The sequence below is a fragment of the Rhinatrema bivittatum genome, chromosome 19 (assembly GCF_901001135.1).
Source record: "Rhinatrema bivittatum chromosome 19, aRhiBiv1.1, whole genome shotgun sequence".
NCBI lineage: Eukaryota > Metazoa > Chordata > Amphibia > Gymnophiona > Rhinatrematidae > Rhinatrema > Rhinatrema bivittatum.
The window spans coordinates 26,221,626-26,245,848 of NC_042633.1; the positions used below are offsets into that span (position 1 = coordinate 26,221,626).

At 48.6% G+C, this 24,223-nt stretch overlaps 1 protein-coding gene across 2 annotated transcripts; it reads right to left on the bottom strand.

Annotated features, from left to right (window-relative positions):
* Positions 1 to 203: 203 nt before the first annotated feature.
* On the bottom strand, positions 204 to 22,905 carry FAM71E1 (family with sequence similarity 71 member E1). 2 transcript variants are annotated; one of them, XM_029585341.1, is made up of 8 exons: positions 22,848 to 22,905; positions 19,760 to 19,822; positions 18,647 to 18,809; positions 15,374 to 15,546; positions 11,299 to 11,536; positions 4,675 to 4,775; positions 1,501 to 1,703; positions 204 to 460 (listed from the first exon to the last, which is right to left on the bottom strand). In XM_029585341.1, the coding sequence occupies exons 3-8, from the start codon at positions 18,803 to 18,805 to the stop codon at positions 339 to 341; spliced, it is 996 nt and encodes a 331-aa protein (XP_029441201.1). In that variant the 5' UTR covers positions 18,806 to 18,809; positions 19,760 to 19,822; positions 22,848 to 22,905; the 3' UTR covers positions 204 to 338. The 2 variants fall into 2 exon arrangements, with proteins under 2 accessions (XP_029441201.1, XP_029441202.1); XM_029585342.1 differs by lacking the exon at positions 19,760 to 19,822 and having other exon boundaries at positions 22,848 to 22,882.
* Positions 22,906 to 24,223: the final 1,318 nt, after the last annotated feature.

Genomic DNA, 24,223 nt, shown 5'->3' on the forward strand with positions numbered 1-24,223 from the left:
TCCCTGACTCTGTGTGTGACCTTGGGAGGATTGGCTCTATCTTTTGTCCCATGGGCTAATTCCTGTCTCTGCCCGTGTCTCGCTGTCTATCTGGCAGTACCTTCTCTAATATTTGCTTTCTCTGTGTCCCTTGGCTCTCTTTATTTCTTGTTACCCTATGCAAAATCTCTTGGCCCATTTGGAATGTGATAATTTATTCATATTTGGTGATTTTGTAGTTGCTAAGCTCTTGTCCCTCTCTCCCCTTTCTGAAGTGCACTGGGGTGGGAGCTGAAAGCCTCGCTCACTGCTCCCTCCCTGTGCGTCCCAGCTTCTCTCAGTCACTTTGCTGCTGGGGGTTATTTCTTTTTCTTTTTTAGCGAGTCCTTTTCTTTCTTTTCCACGGGTTTGCTCAGCTCGGAGCTGCTCTGTTTGGAAAGGGTCCTGAGGAGGTTCGATAATTTGCTTTCTTTCTGCGCTGCTACAAATAGAGAAATGAGCAAATGTTTTACCAGGAGAAGAACAGAGAATTCGAGTGAACCAAGACACACAAATTAACCGAGAGACGTCGAAATGTACCGGACGCTGGGTGTGGAGGAGTCACAGCTCCTGCAGTCTCAGGCTCTCCCAGCAGGAGGCGCTGTAGGGAATGCTGCAGGCGCGCTGGGTGTGGGGGAGTCACAGCTCCTGCAGTCCCAGTCTCTCCCAGCAGGAGGTGCTGTAGGGAATGGTGCAGGAGCGCTGGGTGTGGGGGAGTCACAGGTCCTGCAGTCCCAGCCTCTCCCAGCAGGAGGTGCTGTAGGGAATGGTGCAGGAGCGCTGGGTGTGGGGGGAGTCACAGCTCCTGCAGTCCCAGCCTCTCCCAGCAGGAGGTGCTGTAGGGAATGGTGCAGGAGCGCTGGGTGTGGGGGAAGTCTCAGCTCCTGCAGTCCCAGTCTCTCCCAGCAGGAGGTACTGTAGGGAATGGTGCAGGAGCGCTGGGTGTGGGGGGAGTCGCAGCTCCTGCAGTCCCAGTCTCTCCCAGCAGGAGGCGCTGTAGGGAATGGTGCAGGAGCGCTGGGTGAGGAGGAGTCACAGGTCCTGCAGTCCCAGCCTCTCCCAGCAGGAGGCGCTGTAGGGAATGGTGCAGGAGCGCTGGGTGAGGGGAGTCACAGCTCCTGCAGTCCCAGTCTCTCTCAGCAGGAGGCGCTGTAGGGAATGGTGCAGGAGCGCTGGGTGTGGGGGAGTCACAGCTCCTGCAGTCCCAGCCTCTCCCAGCAGGAGGCGCTGTAGGGAATGGTGCAGGAGCGCTGGGTGTGGAGGGGGAGTCACAGCTCCTGCAGTCCCAGCCTCTCCCAGCAGGAGGTGCTGTAGGGAATGGTGCAGGAGCGCTGGGTGTGGAGGAGTCACAGCTCCTGCAGTCTCAGCCTCTCCCAGCAGGAGGTGCTGTAGGGAATGGTGCAGGAGCCCTGGGTGCTGAGAGCAGGGGGTGCTGTAAGAAATGGTGCGTATAATTAGAATTTGCATTTCTGACTATTTTACCTTCTGTGCCTTCAGTGTCTGCTCTTATCCTTGATGATTTTTTTTTGCTGTCTCTATTCTTGGTACCTTTTTTTGCTGCTAGCTTTCTAGTATCTGATCTTTCTGAGCCTGATTTTACTGTGCTTCTTTTTTTAACGTGCTCTTCTGGTTTCTTTTCATTCTCTGGTAACTCATCTGATTTCGGACTGTCCTCTGACTCTTCCCTGCCAGAGAAGAGTGAAATATTTGTTTTCTCCATGCAGGCACATTCAATCTATGACAAAAGCCAGCATTCCCTTACACTTTAATGGGTCACTATTGTCCAGCCAGGGGAGGGGGGGGGGGGGGTCAGTCACATTGGGAACAAAACAAAACACACCCCCAGCAAGAACAACATTCAGCTACCTCTTAGCTCTGTTCCTGTACGTGCACACTACCTGAAACCAGGTTTAATATGTGCACACTCCCTGCTCCCACGTTTTCTATGTGCACACTCCCTGAACCAGGTTTAATATGTGCACACTCCCTGCTCCCACGTTTACTATGTGCACACTCCCTGAACCAGGTTTACTATGTCCACACTCCCTGAACCCAGGTTTAATATGTGCACACTCCCTGCTCCCACGTTTACTATGTGCACACTCCCTGAACCAGGTTTAATATGTGCACACTCCCTGCTCCCACGTTTACTATGTGCACACTCCCTGAACCAGGTTTAATATGTGCACACTCCCTGAACCCAGGTTTCATTTGTCCACACTCCCTGCTCCCACATTTACTATGTGCACACTCCCTGAACCCAGGTTTACTATGTGCACACTCCCTGCTCCCACATTTACTATGTGCACACTCCCTGAACCAGGTTTAATATGTGCACACTCCCTGCTCCCACGTTTACTATGTGCACACTCCCTGAACCAGGTTTAATATGTGCACACTCCCTGCTCCCACGTTTACTATGTGCACACTCCCTGAACCAGGTTTAATATGTGAACACTCCCTGCTCCCACGTTTACTATGTGCACACTCCCTGAACCAGGTTTAATATGTGCACACTCCCTGCTCCCACATTTACTATGTGCACACTCCCTGAACCAGGTTTAATATGTGAACACTCCCTGCTCCCACATTTACTATGTGCACACTCCCTGAACCAGGTTTAATTTGTGAACACTCCCTGCTCCCACATTTACTATGTGCACACTCCCTGAACCCAGGTTTACTATGTGCACACTCCTTGCTCCCACATTTACTATGTGCACACTCCCTGAACCAGGTTTAATATGTGAACACTCCCTGCTCCCACATTTACTATGTGCACACTCCCTGAACCAGGTTTAATTTGTGAACACTCCCTGCTCCCATGTTTAGTATGTACACATTCCCTGCTCCCACATTTAGTACGTGCGCATGCCATGCTCCCATGTTTAGTACGTGCACACTCGTTGCTCCCACGTTTAGTACGTGCGCATGCCATGCTCCCACGTTTAGTACGTGCACACTCGTTGCTCCCACGTTTAGTACGTGCGCATGCCATGCTCCCACGTTTAGTACGTGCGCACTCGTTGCTCCCACGTTTAGTACGTGCACACTCGTTGCTCCCACGTTTAGTACGTGCGCACGCCCTGCTCCCACGTTTAGTACGTGCGCACGCCCTGCTCCCTCGTTTAGTACGTGCGCACGCCCTGCTCCCTCGTTTAGTACGTGCGCACTCGTTGCTCCCACGTTTAGTACGTGCGCACGCCCTGCTCCCACGTTTAGTACGTGCGCATGCCATGCTCCCACGTTTAGTACGTGCACACTCGTTGCTCCCACGTTTAGTACGTGCGCATGCCATGCTCCCACGTTTAGTACGTGCACACTCGTTGCTCCCACGTTTAGTACGTGCGCACGCCATGCTCCCACGTTTAGTACGTGCACACTCGTTGCTCCCACGTTTAGTACGTGCGCATGCCATGCTCCCACGTTTAGTACGTGCACACTTGTTGCTCCCACGTTTAGTACGTGCGCACGCCCTGCTCCCACGTTTAGTACGTGCGCACGCCATGCTCCCACGTTTAGTACGTGCACACTCGTTGCTCCCACGTTTAGTACGTGCGCACGCCCTGCTCCCACATTTAGTACGTGCGCATTCCCTGTTCTCACGTTTAGTATGTGCGCACGCCCTGCTCCCACGTTTAGTACGTGTGCATTCCCTGTTCTCACGTTTAGTACGTGCACACTCGTTGCTCCCACGTTTAGTACGTGCGCACGCCCTGCTCCCACGTTTAGTACGTGCGCACGCCATGCTCCCACGTTTAGTACGTGCACACTCGTTGCTCCCACGTTTAGTACGTGCGCACGCCCTGCTCCCACGTTTAGTACGTGCGCACGCCCTGCTCCCACGTTTAGTACGTGTGCATTCCCTGTTCTCACGTTTAGTACGTGCGCACTCGTTGCTCCCACGTTTAGTACGTGCGCACGCCCTGCTCCCACGTTTAGTACGTGCGCACGCCCTGCTCCCACGTTTAGTACGTGCGCACGCCATGCTCCCACGTTTAGTACGTGCACACTCGTTGCTCCCACGTTTAGTACGTGCGCATGCCATGCTCCCACGTTTAGTACGTGCACACTCGTTGCTCCCACGTTTAGTACGTGCGCATGCCATGCTCCCACGTTTAGTACGTGCACACTCGTTGCTCCCACGTTTAGTACGTGCGCACGCCCTGCTCCCACGTTTAGTACGTGCGCACGCCCTGCTCCCACGTTTAGTACGTGCGCATTCCCTGTTCTCACGTTTAGTACGTGCGCACTCGTTGCTCCCACGTTTAGTACGTGCGCACGCCCTGCTCCCACGTTTAGTACGTGCGCATTCCCTGTTCTCACGTTTAGTACGTGCACACTCGTTGCTCCCACGTTTAGTACGTGCGCACGCCCTGCTCCCACGTTTAGTACGTGCGCACGCCCTGCTCCCACGTTTAGTACGTGCGCACTCGTTGCTCCCACGTTTAGTACGTGCGCACGCCCTGCTCCCACGTTTAGTACGTGCGCACGCCCTGCTCCCTCGTTTAGTACGTGCGCATTCCCTGTTCTCACGTTTAGTACGTGCACACTCGTTGCTCCCATGTTTAATGTGCACACTTCCTGCTCCCTCTCTTAATAAGTGTAATTTATCTTGCCCTAGATAATTCGGACTTAAGACCACTTCTGACATACTTGATTTCTGCCTTCTCTTGGGAGACCTCCTCCTCTTTGATTGAGCTCAATTCTCCTGACTCCAGCTTTTCTGGGCCTGCTCCCATCTTGATCTGATGACCCTGTAGGAAAGCAACCATGGATACAGAATCCGTGCAGAGAGCGTGAGAGATTACATTCCCCTCTGTCCCACCAGCTCAGCGCCTTCACAGGTTTGTCTATCCCTCCCTCCCGGGTGGGGTCAGAAACCCACCCAGCTTGCTGAGACTACCTCTTCCTACGGATAGAGACCGTCCTTGCCATCAGAAAACCCTCAGCGTCTCCTTCACCCTGCAAGGTGAGACCTATTCCTTATTTATTTACTGAATAAAATGCTTTACAATTCCACATGAAAAACAACAGTAAAATGGGTACAATCTGTACAAAACTCAAAAATATGTTTGACCAAGAGAAACACCAACTAGAGATTGCATGCAGTCGAAGCCTCGATGCAGAGATGAGCTCCGCGTTCACAAAGCAGATACTCGATACAGTAACTTATCCGTAGCCCAATTAACCCACTGCTAGTAACGGAGGAGTTATTTTGGAATGAAATGGCTCCCATAACTTTGGGTACATTAGGATATAGATCCCATAGCTGAAATTCCCCTGCGGCACCCCCCCAAGAATATAACCAAAGGATTTAATGGTAAGATAATTCCCAAGAAGTGAATCTCAGACTGATATATTTGTATTTTAGGGCTCGTCCACCAACTATGAAAAAAAGTCCCCTTACTTCCACAATCATGCCAACACCTATCCATTCTCTGGGGTGCAGACGCTTACGTCATGACACATACGGAATTTCCTTCTTAAATTCAAACAAATTCCCCAACTAGAATCGGCTAACCTTCCTTCCCATTACACCCTGCCATTTGGTCTTTATTTTTCTTAATTGCATCTTTTTCCTGTGATAGCAGGAGACCATAGAGCAAAACAATTAGGTTCTTAGGGACTTAGAGCAAACTCTTCCAATGTTGTCAGTTCTCTACTATAGATTTTCAATGGGCCCTTTTTGCAGAAAACCTTTCAGTTGCAAATACTGGAACACCGATAGTCTATCAGTTTCCCCTAACTATTGCAGCTGATGACATCGTCTGGCAATGAATTCCATGCTTAATTATGCATTGCGTGAAAAAGAATTGTACTCAATTTGTTTTAAATGTGCTTTTTGCTAACTTCTTGGTTTGCCCCCTAGTCTATTACCTGAAAGTGTAAATAACTGATTCACATTTACCCGTTCTAGACCTCTCATGATTTTAAACATCTCTATCCTATCCCCCCTCAGCCGTCTCTTCTCCAAGCTGAACAGCCCTAACCTCTTCAGCCTTTCCTCATAGGGGAGCTGTTCCATCCCCTTTATCATTTTGGTTGCCCTTCTCTGTACCTTCTCCATCACAACTATATCTTTTTTGAGATGCGGCGACCAGAATTGTACACAGTATTCAAGGTGCGGTCTCACCATGGAGCGATACAGAGGCATTATGACATTTTCCGTTTTATTCCCTTCCTAATAATTCTTAAAATTCTGTTTTGCTTTTTTGACTGCCGCAGCACACTGAGCCGACGATTTCAATGTATTATCAACTATGACTCCCAGATCTTTTTCCTGGGTGGTAGCTCCTAATATGGAACCTAACATCGTGTAACTACAGCAAGGGTTATTTTTCCCTATATGCAACACCTTGCACTTGTCCACATTAAATTTCATCTGCCATTTGGAAGCCCAATCTTCCAGTCTCTCAAGGTCCTCCTGCAATTCATCACAATCCGCTTGTGATTTAACTACACTGAATAATTTTGTGTCATCCGCAAATCTGATCACCTCACTCATCGTATCCCTTTCCAGATCATTTATAAATATATTAAAAAGCACAGGTCCTAGTACAGATCCTTGAGGCACTCCACTGTTTACCTCTCTCCACTGAGAAAATTGACCATTTAATCCTACTCTCTGTTTCCTGTCTTTTAACCAGCTTGCAATCCACGAAAGGACATCGCCTCCTATCCTGTGACTTTTTAGTTTTCTTAGAATCCTCTCATGTTGATCGCCTTCTGAAAATCCAAATACACCACATCTATCGGCTCATCTTTATCCATGTTTATTCACCCCTTCAAAAAAATGTAGGAGATTTGTGAGGCAAGACTTCCCTTGCGTAAATCCATGCTGTTGTGTCCCATTAAACCATGTCTATATGTTCTGTGATTTTATTCTTTAGAATAGTTTCCACAATTTTTCCCAGCAGTGAAGTCAGGCTCACCGGTCTATAGCTTCCCAGATCACCCCTGGATCCCTTTTTTAAGTATCGGGGTTACATTGGCCAGTCTTCAGGTACAATGGATGATTTTAATGAAGGGTCATAAATTTCATTTTTTAGTTCTTTCAGATCCCTAGGGTGTATATCATTTGGTCTGGGTGATTTACTACTCTTCATTTTGTCAATCTGACCTACTACATCTTTCAGGTTCACCATGATGTGGTTCAATTCATCTGAATCATCACCCTTGAAAATCATCTCTGAAATGGGTATCTCCCCAACAACTTCATTTGTAAACACCAAAGCAAAGAATTTAATTTAGTCTTTCCGCGATGGTCTTATCTTCCCTAAGTGACCCTTTAACTCCTCGATCATCTTAATGGTCCAATCGACTTCCTCACAGGCTTTCTACTTCAGATATATTTTTAAAAGTTTTTATTATGAGTTTTTGCCTCTATGGCCAACTTCTTTTCAAATTCTCTCTTCGCCTGCCTTATCAATGTTCTACAGTTAACTTGCCAATGCTTATGCTTTATCCTATTTTCTTCAGATGGATCCTTCTTCCAATTTTTGAAGGAAGATCTTTTGGCTAAAATAACCTATTTCACTTCACCTTTTAACCATGCCGGTAATTGTTTTGCCTTCCTTCCACTTTTCTTAATGTGCAGAATTCATCTGGACTGTGCTTCTAAGATTGTATTTTTAAACAATGTCCACGTCTGTTGTACATGCGTAACCTTTGTAGTTGCTTCTTTCAGTTTTTTTCTTTTGAAAGTTGAACGCTAGAGCCATGGATTTACTTACTGTCCCCCTTCCAGTCATTAATTACTAAAAGAATTAAGACCACGTCTCCATCCCTATGACTTTCGCATGGTCCTCCAGGCCTTACTTTTCACCAAAATTGACTACTGTAACACCCTCCTCCTAGGCCTCCCCACTACAACGATCAAGCCGCTCCAAAACGCGGCGGCCAGAATCCTCTCTATTTCCTGCAGAAGACACCTCATAACCCCCATACTCAGGGATCTCCACTGGCTCCCAATACACTGTAGAATCCTTCACAAGACTCTTACGATTATCCACAAAACCCTGCATACCCAAAACATCCAATGGCTGGATAACGCCCTACACTATCACACTTCGAACAGACCCACGAGAATCGCTTGTAATGGAACCCTCTACATCTCTCCCCCCAAACTCGCCCATCACATAGCCACGAAAGAACGGGGCCTGTCCATCGCTGGACCAACCATATGGAATTCTATGCCCTCACACCTGCGCCAAGAACATTGTACCCAAACCTTTAAAAAAAACCCTAAAAACTTGGCTTTTCACACAAGCCTTCACTTAACCCCGCCACCTCCAATTCACAGTACCTCCCACAGCCTCCTATTCCTCACCCCCCTCCTTTCTACCCCTTAACTACCTAACCTCGTTACGAATTCATTCACGTCATTGCCCTACGAACTTTATTTTGTACATATTGTAAATCTGTCATATATCATCATATATCGTTAAACAATTGTTAATACTCTTTGTTGTAACCATACCTCTTCTGGTTCCTGACTCTGCTACTCTATCCCTTTCTCCCCAGTTTAGCTTCCTTACGTTATATGTAATTTCTATTTTCCAAAGTTAATGGTTACCCCTGTTTAATGTAAACCGATGTGATATTCCCATGAATGTCGGTATAGAAAAGTTTTAAATAAAATAAATTAATTAATTAAAATTTGATCATATTATGATCACTATTGCCAAGCGGCCCCATCACCAAATCCTGTGCTCCACTGAGAATTAGATCTAAAATTGCTCCCTCTCTCGTCTGTTCCTGAACCAATTGCTCCATAAAGCTATCATTTATTCCATCCAGGAACGTTATCTCTCTAGCGTGTCCCGATGATACATTTACCCAGTCAATATTGGGGTAATTGAAGTCTCCCATTATTACTGCATTACCAATTTGGTTAGCTTCCCTAATTTCTCTTAGCATTTCACTGTCCATCTCACCATCTTGACCAGGTATATAGTCTTCCCCGACACACAAGGGATTTCTACCCATAAAGATTCAATTTTGTATTTAGTCTCATGCAGGATGTTTATCCTGTTGGATTCTATGCCATCCCGGACATAAAGCACCACACCGCCTCCCGGGTGCTCCTCTCTGTCATTGCGATATAATTTGTACCCCGGTATAGCACTGTCCCATTGGTTGTCCTCCTTCCACAAGGTCTCTGAGATGCCAATTAAGTCTGTGTCATCATTCACTGCTATACATTCTAATTCTCCCATCTTACTTCTTAGACTTCTGGCATTAGCATACAAACATTTCAAAGTTTGTTTTTTGTTTGTATTTTCATTCTGCTTTTTAATTGATAGGGATAAGTTAGAATTTTTTAGCTCAGGTGAGTTTTTAGTTACAGGCACTTGGACTACTTTTCTTATTATTGGACCCTCACTGTCGGGATGCCCTAATTCTAATGCATCATTAGTATCCTTTGAAGATACCTCTCTCCGAACCATGCGCTGCTGAGCGACTGTCGGCTTTCCCCTTTGTTCTAGTTTAAAAGCTGCTCTATCTCCTTTTTAAAGGTTAGCGCCAGCAGTCTGGTTCCACCCTGGTTAAGGTGGAGCCCATCCCTTCGGAAGAGACTCCCCCTTCCCCAAAAGGTTCCCCAGTTCCTAACAAAACTGAATCCCTCTTCCTTGCACCATCGTCTCATCCACGCATTGAGACTCCGGAGCTCTGCCTGCCTCTGGGGACCTGCGCGTGGAACAGGGAGCATTTCAGAGAATGCTACCCTGGAGGTTCTGGATTTAAGCTTCCTACCTAAGAGCCTAAATTTGGCTTCCAGAACCTCCCTCCCACATTTTCCTATGTCGTTGGTGCCCACATGTACCACGACAGCCGGCTCCTCCCCAGCACTGTCTAAAATCCTATCTAGGTGACGCGTGAGGTCCGCCACCTTCGCACCAGGTAGGCAAGTTACCAGGCGATCCTCACGCCCACCAGCCACCCAGCTATCTACATTCCTAATAATCGAATCACCAACTATAATGGCCGACCTAACCCTTCCCTCCTGGGCAGTAGCCCTGGGAGACTCATCCTTAGTGTGAGAAGACAAAGCATCACCTGGAGAGCAGGTCCTTGCTACAGGATCACTTCCTGCTGCACCAGGATAATGCTTTCCGACCAGGAGACCTTCCTGATCCAAGGCAGCACCAGGGGCTGCCAGACTGGTTACTATGTCCCTGAAGGTCTCCTCTATATACCTCTCTGTCTGCCTCAGCTCCTCCAGGTCTGCCACGCTATCCTCCAGAGATCGGACTCATTCTCGTTCACCCCCTTGAAGTGAATATTCAGTGGGTTACAGCATCTTACTATGTTACTATGAGCTGGAAGTGCAGAGGATGAGGAAGGGGGGAACTGCTGGTTTAAAACAAATACAGGTTGACAGAGGATGCTCTTCCTTCCCGTAAAGCTTCATCTCTGCGATGGATGCAGCTCCGAATCAAATTTCATTCCAGGATTACTTTCTAACATTAATGTGTGGCTCTCCGCATTGTGCGTCTCTTTCCGCTCTTCCTCGCTGTCGGTCCCTTGCGGGGGAGGTGCTGGGGTGGAGGGGTTGTCTCTCTTTTCTACGGGGGCGGGTGGGGGGGGGGGAGGGATCCTTTGCTGGAGCCTGCTGCCTTCCGCTCTCCTGTACAGCCTTTCATTTTCCCGCTGTTGGATTACCGTAATGCCCTATGTCACGGTTTTCCTGACTATGCCTTGAAATCAATACAAAGATTGCAGAAGCTGCTGCTTGCTTACTTTCTTTCAGGGACAAACATTTGCGATCACATTGCTCTGGTGTTGGCTTCCAAGTTTCTTATCATATAAAATGCAAAAGAGCCAAGCTGGTGCATAGGTTGATGTCTTTGGATTCCTTCCGTGGGCAAATGCCGTGTTACACCTGCTTTGCGATCAGATGTACCAACTGCACGTGCTGCTCGCTTGCTTGAAACGCGAGAATCAGCTTTCTCACTTTCTGGCAGACACTACCAGCTGATCTGCATTTCACCGCTTGTACAAAGGCGTTCAAAGCAATGGTAAAAACTCAGTTATTCTGGCAGGCATTTCCCTAGTTGTCAGTTTTTATTATGCTGCTTGTTCCAAACTGTTGTTTTGTCTGCTTTGTTGTTAAATTGTCATGTTTGTGAGTCAATTTTAGTTTTGGTATAATATTACTTTATTTTGTCATTTTTATATGTTCATTTGATTTTAAAGGTTTTCTTATTTTAAGTGATGTTTGATGCCATTTTGGAATTATGTATGTACTCTTGAAAATCGCCTGGCCTCACTCACCTGGTCCATGGTGCTGGCCGAGGTGGGCCTTGATTCGTAGCTGATCTCCGCTCCGCCCTCCTGCGACGGTGGGCGCAGCAGGTAAATGAGCTTGACCCATCTCTCGAAGAGGTTGTCGATCCTGTCGGGCGGGGCGTAGAGCTGCAAGTAGAAGGCGCGCCCATTGGCCAGTTTGAGTTTCAGCTGCCGCTGGTCCATGTCATTGATGGTGATCTTGACAAACTTCAGGGGGAAGAGTCTATGGAAGGAAAGGCATCGTGAATGCTGAAAGCAGCAAAGGTCTCCCAGAACTCGGGCGTAGAAGGCTGTAAAGGTCCCCTAACGGCAATAGCAGGCCCAGACACTTGGCCTATTTCAAACGCAAGGTCCTTGCGTACACTGTATGGATCTGGTGTTCAGCTGGGTAAGTGCGGCTAGAGCTAAGAGGGGAAGTATCTACAGTACCAAATGTAATCCCCTTGGAAGTGCTGAAAAGTGAATATAAATCAATAAAAGAAAAATGTACTTAACCACACTTACCCGGCTAATACTCCACCAAATCTGACCATGCTAAATTGGTCGGACCAGATCTAGGATTGCCTTTTCAGTGCTCCACTTACTTGTCTAAATTTGGAAAGCCTACCCTGGAAACGTGCACCACCCCTTTTTTTTTTTTACCTTCCTAACTTTGTACGGGTCGTGATTTTTAGCTGCACAGGGTAGGTGGAAAAGTGAATAAAAGGAAGAGGCTGCTATAGTTTGCTAAAGAAGTAGCTGAAAAGGTTTGCGTTCATAAACTACAAGAGATCGCAGAAAGAGGAAGACAGGCGACAATGTCTGGGAAAGCGAAGAGAAGCTGGGAAAGGATTCAGGAATGTGAAAATTCAAACAGAAGGAAATTTGAAACTGCTGTAAAATGGGGATAAGACCTTTTTTTTTTTTTAGATCTGTTAGTGAGAGAAGGAAGTGCAAAAGTGGCATTGTGAGACTCAGAGGAGAAGGGGTGGAATATGTAGAAGACGATGAGGGGAAAAAGCAAAATTGCATAACAAATATTTCTGTTCAGTGTTCACTGTGGAAGGGCCTGGAGCAGGATCAGATAAAGCAAACACAAATAAGATTGGAAGTGAGGTAAACCTCAATCGATTTTCAGATCAGTGTGTCCGTGAGGAGGTAACTAAACTTAAAGTAGATAAGGCGATGGGGCCGGATGGGAAACACCCGAGGGTACTAAGGGAACTTAGAGATGTCCTGGCAGCTCCGTGCTGACCTGTTCAATGCCTCCTTACAGTCAGGAGGACTGGAAAAGGGCGGATGTGCTTCCTGTTCATAAACGTGGAAGTAAGGAGGAGGCTGGGAACCACAGGCCGGTCAGTCTGACCTCTGGGGTGAGCAAACTAATGGAATCGCTGCTAAATCAGAGGAGAGCGCGATGTTTGGAATCCAATGGATTGCAAGATCCGAGGCAGCAGGGAGTTAGCAGAGGTGAATCTTGTCAGATGAATCTGACAAGAGTTGGATCAGGGGAGAGCGCTATACATAGTGCACTTGGATTTCATCAAAGCCTTTGACACGGTTCTGCATAGATGACCTAAATAAACTGAGTGCCCTTGGTATGGGTCCTAGAGTGACCGACCAGGTTAGAAACCGGCTGAGGAGTGGTAAATGAACTGAGTTCGCTCTGAGAGGTGATGCATTTCTGGTCCTGTGCCCAGGAATTGGGCCTTGCATTGGCTTTTTTCAGCATTTCCCAAACAATATTGTGAAAGGACTATTGGGAAAGGTTTGTCCTTTTGCAAATAATACCAAAATCTGCAACAGGGTAGGATCCCAGGAAGGTGCAGAAACCATGCGGAGAGATCTCAGAAAGCTTGAGGAATGATCTTGAGTCTGGTAGCTAATACTTAATCCTAAAAAGTGCACAGTCATGTATTTGGGCTGCAGAAACGCAAGGAAGTGATACTGTATAAGGGTAAAATTATAAGCACAAAACAATAGTAGGATCTGGGAATTATCGTATATGATGATCTCAGGGTGACCAAACAAGTGGATAAGGAGATAGCAAAAGATAGAAAGATGCTTGGCTGCATAGGGAGAGGAATGGTCGGCGGAAAAAGGGAGGTGATATTGCCTCTGTATAGGGCCCTGGTGAGACCTCACTGAGTACAATCCTGGAGACCGCACCTTCAGAAGGATAGAAACAGGATGGAGTCGGTCCAGAGGGGGCTACTAAAATGGTCAGTGGTTGTGCTGGCTCAATAAGAAATACACGAATTTCCCTCCTCCAGACAGCTAACTTTTCTTCTTCTTAATCAGTCTTCAGGCAAAGATCTTTTAAGTTTGAAATTATTTATTGTACAGATAATTTTCCATTACTTACAATTGTCGCATTCCAAATGCATATGCTTCTAGCAGAGATCTTTGTAGCTGGAGATAGGCAGGAGAAGGGAAATGGAGTTTCTTGGGATTCAGGGTGAGAAGGCAAAGGGTTCTGAAGCTGATTAATCTTTAGAATTAAAGCGATGAGAAGAAATGTAAAAAAGCTAATTGTATTACAGAGACTGCAGGCACTTCTAGCTTTGAGGCAACATGCTTGAGACTGACTAACAGTCTTGGAGAGTGATTACAAGAAACGTCCCCACAAGCTGGGGCTAGAGGGCGAGATCCAATGGTAGCGAGCCTAGGATCCATGTGACACAGGGGGGAACATGAAGGGCGGTCCCTTGAGCCAATAAGGCACTTAAGAAGGCTCAAGTTAGATTGAAAGAGCGTGCAGACCCTTCCCAATGAGAGAAGCAGGGGGGGAGGGAGTTTCTCTTAAAGGCAAAACTCCCCTTAAAAGCAAGGCTCACAGGCTTTTATCATGGGTTACAAATAAAGACTGCACTAGACATAGTTAAACTACAATGTATATACAGGTACATGTACCCACTGCTGGGGACAGAACAGTGGTCTTCATTCTAAAGCACATGGGGATAGACTTAAAGATCTGAACCTGTACACCCTGGAGGAAAGGCGAGATAGGGGAGATATGATAGAGACATTCAAATATCTCAAAGGTTTCCATGCACAGGAGGGGAGCCTTTTTCAATGGAAAGGAGGTTCTAGAATGAGGGGCCATGGGATAAGGGTGAAAGAAGATAGGAATAATCTAAGGAAATATTTCTTTACAGAGATGGTGCTGGATGCATGGGACAAGCTCAGGGGATCTGTGAGGGAGTGGTAGGGCAGACTAGGTAGGCCATATGACCTTTTCCTCCTGGCATCTTTCTATGTGTACAGGAGAAGAAATTCTCAACAAGTTACCAGTGGATAAGTATTTATAATCTGCAATATCATTATTAGTGGTTTTTGGCAAATAGATGACCTTGCATACTTTTGATAGCTGCAGATTTAGCATTTGGTCTTTCTTCAGCTCTTAAAGTGTTTCCCAAGGTGACCTAACAGGCATTTCAAGGTCTGGATGGTGTCAAATATTTTATTGATGATATCTGGGTGAAGCCATCCACCCTGTCTGTCAGGACATCCGTAAGAGGAGGTGGAGACTCCTGGTAGGTAAGAAAGCAGACACCCAATATCATGTCCAGGCACAGAGATTCAACCAATCCTCATTGTTTCATAGTTCCTCCCTAAAACATGCTAAAAGAGCCAAGATGCATGCCTCCGTGCCACCAGGACTGGTGAGAGACCGTTTGGGGGCCACGGCACTTTCCAAATGTGTGGTCCTGGGAAAGGGCACAGGATTTCACCCACCACATCCCTCAAGAGCATCAACAGGTTTAGTACGCATAAAATGTCCTCTATGGAAAAAGATGAGATGGGAAGACGTGAAAACATTCAAATATCTGACGAGCTTCTATATAGCATGGAAAGGTGAAATTTTCCATGGAAATTCAAGGACAAGGGGTCATGGCATGAAGTTGCAGGGAGAAAGGTACTAAGGAAACCTGAACAAATAGTTCTTTATGGAGATCTCTGGAATAGCCAGCGACAGAAGCAGCAGCAACCAGAATTTAAACATGCTTGGAACAGACGGGAGAAGGTGGCTGGCCCTGAGGATGGAGGGGAAGGGCTGGTGGGTCTCGGGCAGACTTACCTGCTCAGCTGTAAGCTTTCCGGAGATGAAGTCTCATAGTTACAGGTGTCGCACATCGGTCGTGCCAGCAGCATGACGTTAGGAAGGGGCAGGATGGGGCTCGTGGCAGCGATACCCAGAGTTACCAACGTCACCTGGTTATGGATGTCTACCACTTCTCCCCTTTTGGTTACCTAGAATAGGAGGACAAGGATTTCATTCCCTTTCAGTGCTTTGCTGTATCGCTGCTTGTTTGAGTTTTGTTATTAACCCCTTCCCTGCCAACTTTGGTCTGCATGATCAAACCAGCAGCAGACAACACTATGACCGAAGAGCAGCTTAAAAACAACCCTGTCCAGTGACTAGTAACATCATCGCCTAGCATGACATCACCACTAAATTAATTTACCCCGCTTCCCTTCTCTTCCCCACCCCTCTTCCCTTCCAGCTTTAGACCCCCCCCCCCAACCAAATATCAGATAACCAAACCAAGGAGCCATGCTCGCTTCTCACATAATTCGACCCACCCCACCAATGCTGGTCCATTACACCCTTAGAAAGAACCAGGTCTTCACCTTCTTACAAAAATGAGGTAATTTAGCTCACTCTCATATCTAGTGGAAGGGTATTCCACAGTGTAGGCCCAGCTTCTGAGAACGCCCCGGCTCTCATTCACATCATCCTTACATCTTACGTTGAAGGAACCATCAATAAGGCCTGTTGATGCCAATGAAACTCCCAACTTGAAGGGAAGAGTAAGCCAGGCCTGCCTGACCCAGGACCGCTGCAAGCATATTTGGTGCTCTAGACAAATCTTTGGTCATTCATCTCCCTCTGCCAATGGCAGAGTGGATCCAGCACAGTGCACCCTACTTTGATGGCATTGTCTCTAGTACAGTACCCCTCTAGATCTCACACTGACTGACAAGAGTTTGCCAACCCCAAAATCTGAGTGCTCTAGGTGACCACATAGTTTGCCTAATGGAAGCACCATCCTTGGCCTGACTCCAGACAGAGACTGCCTATCACAGAACGAAATGCATTAAAACCCCCCTCCACAAAATGTTTGTTACACTGGCTAAAAGCTTCCACCGGTCATCTGATGGATCCTTTGGTGTAGGATTTTAATATATTATTTCTCGGGGTAATGTCTCCAAATGGCTTGACCACATGTAAACTGAGATATTTTGGGAGTGATCTCAGTCTCTCAGATTCACTGCTAAAGCTCTTCTGTAGCAGTGTGCCAAAGATCGCCTCTTTCTGGAGCTCATAGGGTGTTATATTTATAGGCGATGGGTCTAGATATGCCTGGAAGTTCTTCTTAATCAGGCCAATAGCACTCAATACAATTGGGAATATTTCTGCATCTTTGTTCCAAATTTTCTTGGTCTCTGATTGCATCTCTTGGTAGTTGAGGATCTTAGCCCTCTCCATACGATCTGCAGAATAGTCACTGGGCATCGGCTCTTCTATCAGCAATGTCAGTCTTGTGGGGGTTTTTTCTCCTTTTTCACAATATTTGGTTTTCTTGCATCATGTTTGTCTCTCTTGGATTGAGGATGTCTCAGGGTTGTGATCCCAGTGCTTTTCTGGTACCGTGATGGAACAGGGAGCAATGCTTTGGATCACCTCAAGGACAATTCGGGCGGGGGCAGGAGATGAGGTCTGCTGGTATCATAAATCTAGAACCCCATTGGCTGGTTGTGAGAGGCTCAGCTGTGATATCACAGTGGAGGTCTTGTGATGTCATTACAAGAGCCAGCAGTCTGGGAATTCTGCAGGAGAGTGGGGGCAGCCTGGACAGCCCTGGCACTGAGAGAGCCTCGGCAACCACCCACCAGAAGGTAAGAAGAGCTGTTTCTTTCCCTGATTAAGAAAAGGACTTCCTTCTGTAAAGCCTGTTGCTGTTAAATGTTTTACTGTTTTTTAAACTGTTACATGTAAAGCCTGTTGCTAATTTATTGTTTCACTGTAAACCGAGGTGATGTATGTCTATACGTATCGCGGTATAAAAGAATCTATAAATAAATAAATAAATAAATAAATAAATAAAAGTCCATGTGGGTATGTGTTGCTGAGGAAGCGGATGCAGCCTGAGCTGGATGCGCAGTAGTGCAGCGGGAGGGGATATGTAGCCTTTTTCTGCCGCCATATAGCGGAAGAACGTCGACAAGGCGGAGGTGGTTCCAAGGCGAGCCACCAAAAATGGTGCATGGACTATACTCTCGGGTTCTTCCTGGATCCACAACCGTCTTTCCTCGTGTTTTTGAAGGCCTTTGCGGAGTTCCTGTTTCCAGTGCCAATGGCCTTGAGTAGATGTTACCTGCCATTAATGTCAAGGTCGTTGCCCCCTTAGTGTGGCAAAGTAAAAATCAATGGGATGCTGCCAAGTGTGAAATTTTGATTTGAGCATCATCTAATACTTTGAGTTACACAAATGTACTGTTATGTGTGTCCGCTCGGAGAAGGGGGGGGGGGGCACATTCCTTTCTTTTACCCCCGTTGATATAAGTCACCAAAAATGCGCTCCTCCTGACAGTTTTTAATTATTTTATTTAATAGGCTTAATATTCCTCCTATCTTAGTAAAACCATACTAGGCAGATTGCGCAATATGCAAAACATTTAACACAAAATAGTCCAGCAATACTTAACCAGTTACATACAAAACATTTTGCAAAATAATAAAATAACCAATTGAGCTAAGCGAACGCTTGCTGAAACAAACATGCCTTCAAGCTCTTAGAGGAAGGCTTGCAGTCCTCAAGCTGATGTAAAAAGCTTGGCAGAGCATGCCTGACGAAGGAACAAGTAACGACGCCTCACTGGACGCAGAGGAGGGCCAGGAGCATGAGTATCGCGGGGCCTAACCTTTTATAAGTTTGAAAACAGAAATAAGAACTTTACAAGGAGCCCTATCGTAACTGAGGCGATAGGAGCTCTAAAAGGACATTTAATAAGTAGGCGAGCTGTGTACAGCACGTTAGAGTAATGTAATGGAAATCGGCCACTGCCAGTATGAAGGTCCTTAAGGAATCTCCCTTCCTGCTCTGGGGTGACACATTAGAGGGAAGGTTCCTGCCAGTCACTGCTTTGCATGCCCGAGCGATCTGAATTCCCATGAAGGTGTGACCTGGAGTCTGTGTGAGTGAGAGCATCTCGGCATGTGTCCCTCTGTCCATCTGGCTCTGGGTCTTTTCGAGCTGCTGCTCCATCCCTCCTCCCTCCCACTTCCTGAATAGCTGGGGAATCCTGTCCCTAGCGCTTACATCTTTTCTGACCTGAGTTTCTTTACCTGGACAAAGTTGCTCTCAAAGAGAGGTGCGTACTTGAAGGGGTCGTACTCTCCTTCATAGAGCTGTTTCTGCAGCTCTCCCATTTCTGGCAGAAAGAGCTTTAACTGGTGGCCATAAGCCTCCCTTTGTTCTAAGTCTGTGAACTGAATGCTCATCATTGATCTGAAAAGAAGTCGGAGAAAAGGGTGAGAATAGGAAACTGCACACAAAAGGGGACAGAGCTTCCTGGGAAGGGGAGAGGCAATGGGACAGCAAGGAGACGACAGTGCCTACATCTCGTGTGCGCCCACCCAGGTTCAGTGGCGGTGTGGCCAGACCCCAAATGAAGGGAGCCCCAGTCCCATTGCCAAACTGAACTCTGAGAGACAGTCCCAGCATTAATCCTAACCCAAATAGAGAGGTAGCCTAACACTAATCCTAACCCAAAGAGACAGCTTGAACCGTAATCCTAACTCTGAGAGGCAGCCCAACACTAATCCTAACCCAAAGAGACAGCTCGAACCATAATCCTAACTGAGAGGCAGCCCAACACTAATCCTAACCCAAAGAGACAGCTCGAACCATAATCCTAACTGAGAGGCAGCCCAACACTAATCCTAACCCAAAGAGACAGCTCAAACCGTAATCCTAACTCTGAGAGGCAGTCCCAACAGTAATCTTAACTCAAAGAGACAGCTCAAACAGTAACCCTAACTCTGAGAGGCAACCCAACACTAATCCTAACTCAGACAGCTCGAACAGTAACCCTAACTCTGAGAGGCAGCCCTAACACTAATCCTAACTCAGACAGCTCGAACAGTAACCCTAACTCTGAGAGGCAGCCCTAACACTAATCCTAACTCAGACAGCTCGAACAGTAACCCTAATTCTGAGAGGCAACCCAACACTAATCCTAACTCAGAGACAGCTCGAACTGTACCCCTAACGCTGAGAAGCAGCCCCCTCATAAATCCTAACCCAAAGAGACTGCTCAAACCCTAACCCTAACTCTGACAGGCAGCCTAAATTTAGGATATAAACCAGAGGATAGCTAATAAAATGGTCAACAGCTGTCATATTGAAGGACATGGGGAAGGAGGGAAAGGTGAGATATGATAGAGACAATTAAATACCTCCATAAAATAAACGCACAGGAGACGGGCCTCTTTCAGCGAAAGGAAGGTCTGGAACATGGGCTGAGAGAGAAAAGGGCAGACAGTCATAACCTACAGAGCGGCCTCCCTAGGACCATGGGCAAGTTCCTCTACCCTCCTGCAGGGGGTTACTTTCCCAAAGGACTTGCAAACTTAAAACTGGGGGTTACGCACATAGATGGGCTTTTGAAAATTGCTACTATTACACGTATAAATCCTTTAAAAAAAAAAAAAAGTCCCCCCTTTGATTGTAATCCCTTTGGGTACAAATACCTACTGTACCAGAACGTAATCTGCTTCTTAGTGCCAGAGTAAGCAGAATTTAAGGCCAATATCTGATTTCACGAGAGCATGGGAGAAGCAGAGGGGGGATCTGTGAGGGAGAGGATTATGAAGCTGAGCAGTAGATGTGGCTGAACCACATGGTCTTTATCTGCCCTCATGTTCCATTCTCCCTAACCCTGACCTGCATGGGTGGATACGTTTGAAAACCCAAGTAACATGGCCCGTCTGGAAGTTGCTTTCCTCTCTATGTGCCCGGTATCTGCACTGCATGTACACTTGGCTAGTTAGAAAGATGTTCCCAGGAGAGTTTAGATCGTGGGAGGTGAACACAGCATGTACGCACTAAATTTTCTAATATATGAATCCTATTCTACCCCTCCCGCCCACTGCCCATCCACACTAAGATCAGGTGCAAAGGGTGCAAATCCTAATTTTCCAAAGGGAAAAAGTACACTTTTTCCTTTAAAATGGATTACAGTGTACACAAGATAAAAATGCTTGAGTGCTTAGCATCCTCTGTGCTTATCCCGGGCTTTACCCCTCACACCTAAGCATCCTCTGTGCTTATCCCGGGCTTTACCCCTCACACCTAAGCATCCTCTGTGCTTATCCCGGGCTTTACCCCTCACACCTAAGCATCCTCTGTGCTTATCCCAGGCTTTACCCCTCACACCTAAGCATCCTCTGTGCTTATCCCGGGCTTTACCCCTCACACCTAAGCATCCTCTGTGCTTATCCCGGGCTTTACCCCTCACACCTAAGCATCCTCTGTGCTTATCCCGGGCTTTACCCCTCACACCTAAGCATCCTCTGTGCTTATCCCGGGCTTTACCCCTCACACCTAAGCATCCTCTGTGCTTATCCCAGGCTTTACCTCTCACACCTAAGCATCCTCTGTGCTTATCCCAGGCTTTACCCTCACACCTAAGCATCCTCTGTGCTTATCCCAGGCTTTACCCCTCACACCTAAGCATCCTCTGTGCTTATCCCGGGCTTTACCCCTCACACCTAAGCATCCTCTGTGCTTATCCCGGGCTTTACCCCTCACACCTAGGCATCCTCTGTGCTTATCCCGGGCTTTACCCCTCACACCTAGGCATCCTCTGTGCTTATCCCGGGCTTTACCCCTCACACCTAAGCATCCTCTGTGCTTATTCCAGGCTTTACCCTCACACCTAAGCATCCTCTGTGCTTATCCCAGGCTTTACCTCTCACACCTAAGCATCCTCTGTGCTTATCCCAGGCTTTACCTTCACACCTAAGCATCCTCTGTGCTTATCCCAGGCTTTACCCCTCACACCTAAGCATCCTCTGTGCTTATTCCAGGCTTTACCTTCACACCTAAGCATCCTCTGTGCTTATCCCAGGCTTTACCCTCACACCTAAGCATCCTCTGTGCTTATCCCGGGCTTTACCCCTCACACCTAAGCATCCTCTGTGCTTATCCCGGGCTTTACCCTCACACCTAAGCATTCTCTGTGCTTATCCCAGGCTTTACCCCTCACACCTAAGCATCCTCTGTGCTTATCCCAGGCTTTACCTCTCACACCTAAGCATCCTCTGTGCTTATCCCAGGCTTTACCCTCACACCTAAGCATCCTCTGTGCTTAACCCAGGCTTTACCCCTCACACCTAAGCATCCTCTGTGCTTATCCCAGGCTTTACCCCTCACACCTAAGCATCCTCTGTGCTTATCCCAGGCTTTACCCCTCACACCTAAGCATCCTCTGTGCTTATCCCAGGCTTTACCCCTCACACCTAAGCATCCTCTGTGCTTATCCCAGGCTTTACCCCTCACACCTAAGCATCCTCTGTGCTTATCCCAGGCTTTACCCTCACACCTAAGCATCCTCTGTGCTTATCCCAGGCTTTACCCCTCACACCTAAGCATCCTCTGTGCTTATCCCAGGCTTTACCCTCACACCTAAGCATCCTCTGTGCTTATCCCAGGCTTTACCCCTCACACCTAAGCATCCTCTGTGCTTATCCCAGGCTTTACCCCTCACACCTAAGCAACCTCTGTGCTTATCCCAGGCTTTACCCTCACACCTAAGCATCCTCTGTGCTTATTCCAGGCTTTACCCCTCACACCTAAGCATCCTCTGTGCTTTACCCTCACACCTAAGCATCCTCCGTGCTCATATCTCTATTGTATCCTCCATTTCTCCTCTTATCTTGGGCTGCATCTATTTAAGTTCTCAAGTCTCAAAGGACAGTTGCAGCAGCCTCATCCTCAGGTTGATATTCATTGTCTGGACCCTCGGTTTCCTCTATCCTCGAGCTGTGCCTTCTACAATTGGATACAATAGGTGTAGTCTGCTGGGACCTGAGCCTGTCCAGGATAAAAATCTCTGTCAGGGCAGGATTCAGCTCCAGGTTTGATTTCTCAACGTCCAGAAAGGAAGAGAAAAAAAAATATCCGCTGGAGGCAGTGCTGCTGTGGAAGAGAGGGGTCCGAGGAGCAGAGTCCCCCCTCGCTCCTTGGGTCGGGCTTGTTGCACTTTCTGCATACAGTGGGCTGGGCTTTCCCCCTGCCTGGGGGCGGGTTTGCTGCTCCACCCTCGGTGTGAATGTGGGGCCTTGGACACTTCAGCAGGGCGGGGATCAGGCCGGGGCTCGCTCTGCTCTGGGCCGTCCCTCCCCCCGCCCCGAACACAGGCACAGGGAGTCCTAAGACCTGATCGGAACCCGAGGCGGGCCCCTGTCTAACGTGGAGAGGGGGGAGAGGAGGGGCTGGGTGACTGCACATGGAGGGGAGGCGGGGCTCCGGCTTCTCACTTACCTCCGTGGGAAGGGCCTCGGGTAGCGGCCGGTAAACCTGGCTCTGCCGTCTCCTGCTGCAGCCTCCGGCCCGAGCCTTTGCCGTCACCCGGCCTCTGTGACCTAAAGGCACCGCGTCTGCTCGGGGTGGAGGGAGGAGGGCCGGGCTAGTACCGGAGGCAGGGAGGTGCATGGGGGTATCGCGGTGGGAGATGGGAGTGCTGGGGTATTACCGGGGGAGGGGGGAGTGCCGGGGTATTACCGGAGGCAGGGAGGTACGCTGGGGTATTACCGGAGGCAGGGTGGTACATGGGGGTATCGCGGTGGGAGATGGGAGTGCTGGGGTATTACCGGGGGAGGTGGGAGTGCCGGGGTATTACCGGAGGCAGGGAGGTACGCTGGGGTATTACCGGAGGCAGGGTGGTACATGGGGGTATCGCGGTGGGAGATGGGAGTGCTGGGGTATTACCGGGGGAGGGGGGAGTGCCGGGGTATTACCGGGGGAGGGAGGAGTGCCGGGGTATTACCGGAGGCAGGGAGGTGCATGGGGGTATCGCGGTGGGAGATGGGAGTGCTGGGGTATTACCGGGGGAGGGGGGAGTGCCGGGGTATTACCGGGGGAGGGGGGAGTGCCGGGGTATTACCGGAGGCAGGGAGGTGCATGGGGGTATCGCGGCGGGAGATGGGAGTACTGGGGTATTACTGGAGGCAGGGAGGTACATGGGGGTATCGCAGTGGCAGACGGGAGTGCTGGGGTATTACCAGAGACAGGGAGGAGTGCCGGGGTATTCCCGGGGGAGAGAGGCATGCCGGGGTATTACCGGGGGAGGGAGGAGTGCCGGGGTATTACCGGAGGCAGGGAGGTGCATGGGGGTATCGCGGTGGGAGATGGGAGTGCTGGGGTATTACCGGGGGAGGGGGGAGTGCCGGGGTATTACCGGAGGCAGGGAGGTACGCTGGGGTATTACCGGAGGCAGGGTGGTACATGGGGGTATCGCGGTGGGAGATGGGAGTGCTGGGGTATTACCGGGGGAGGTGGGAGTGCCGGGGTATTACCGGGGGAGGGAGGAGTGCCGGGGTATTACCGGAGGCAGGGAGGTGCATGGGGTATCGCGGTGGGAGATGGGGGTGCTGGGGTATTACCGGGGGAGGGGGGAGTGCCGGGGTATTACCGGAGGCAGGGAGGTACGCTGGGGTATTACCGGAGGCAGGGTGGTACATGGGGGTATCGCGGTGGGAGATGGGAGTGCTGGGGTATTACCGGGGGAGGTGGGAGTGCCGGGGTATTACCGGGGGAGGGAGGAGTGCCGGGGTATTACCGGAGGCAGGGAGGTGCATGGGGGTATCGCGGTGGGAGATGGGAGTGCTGGGGTATTACCGGGGGAGGGGGGAGTGCCG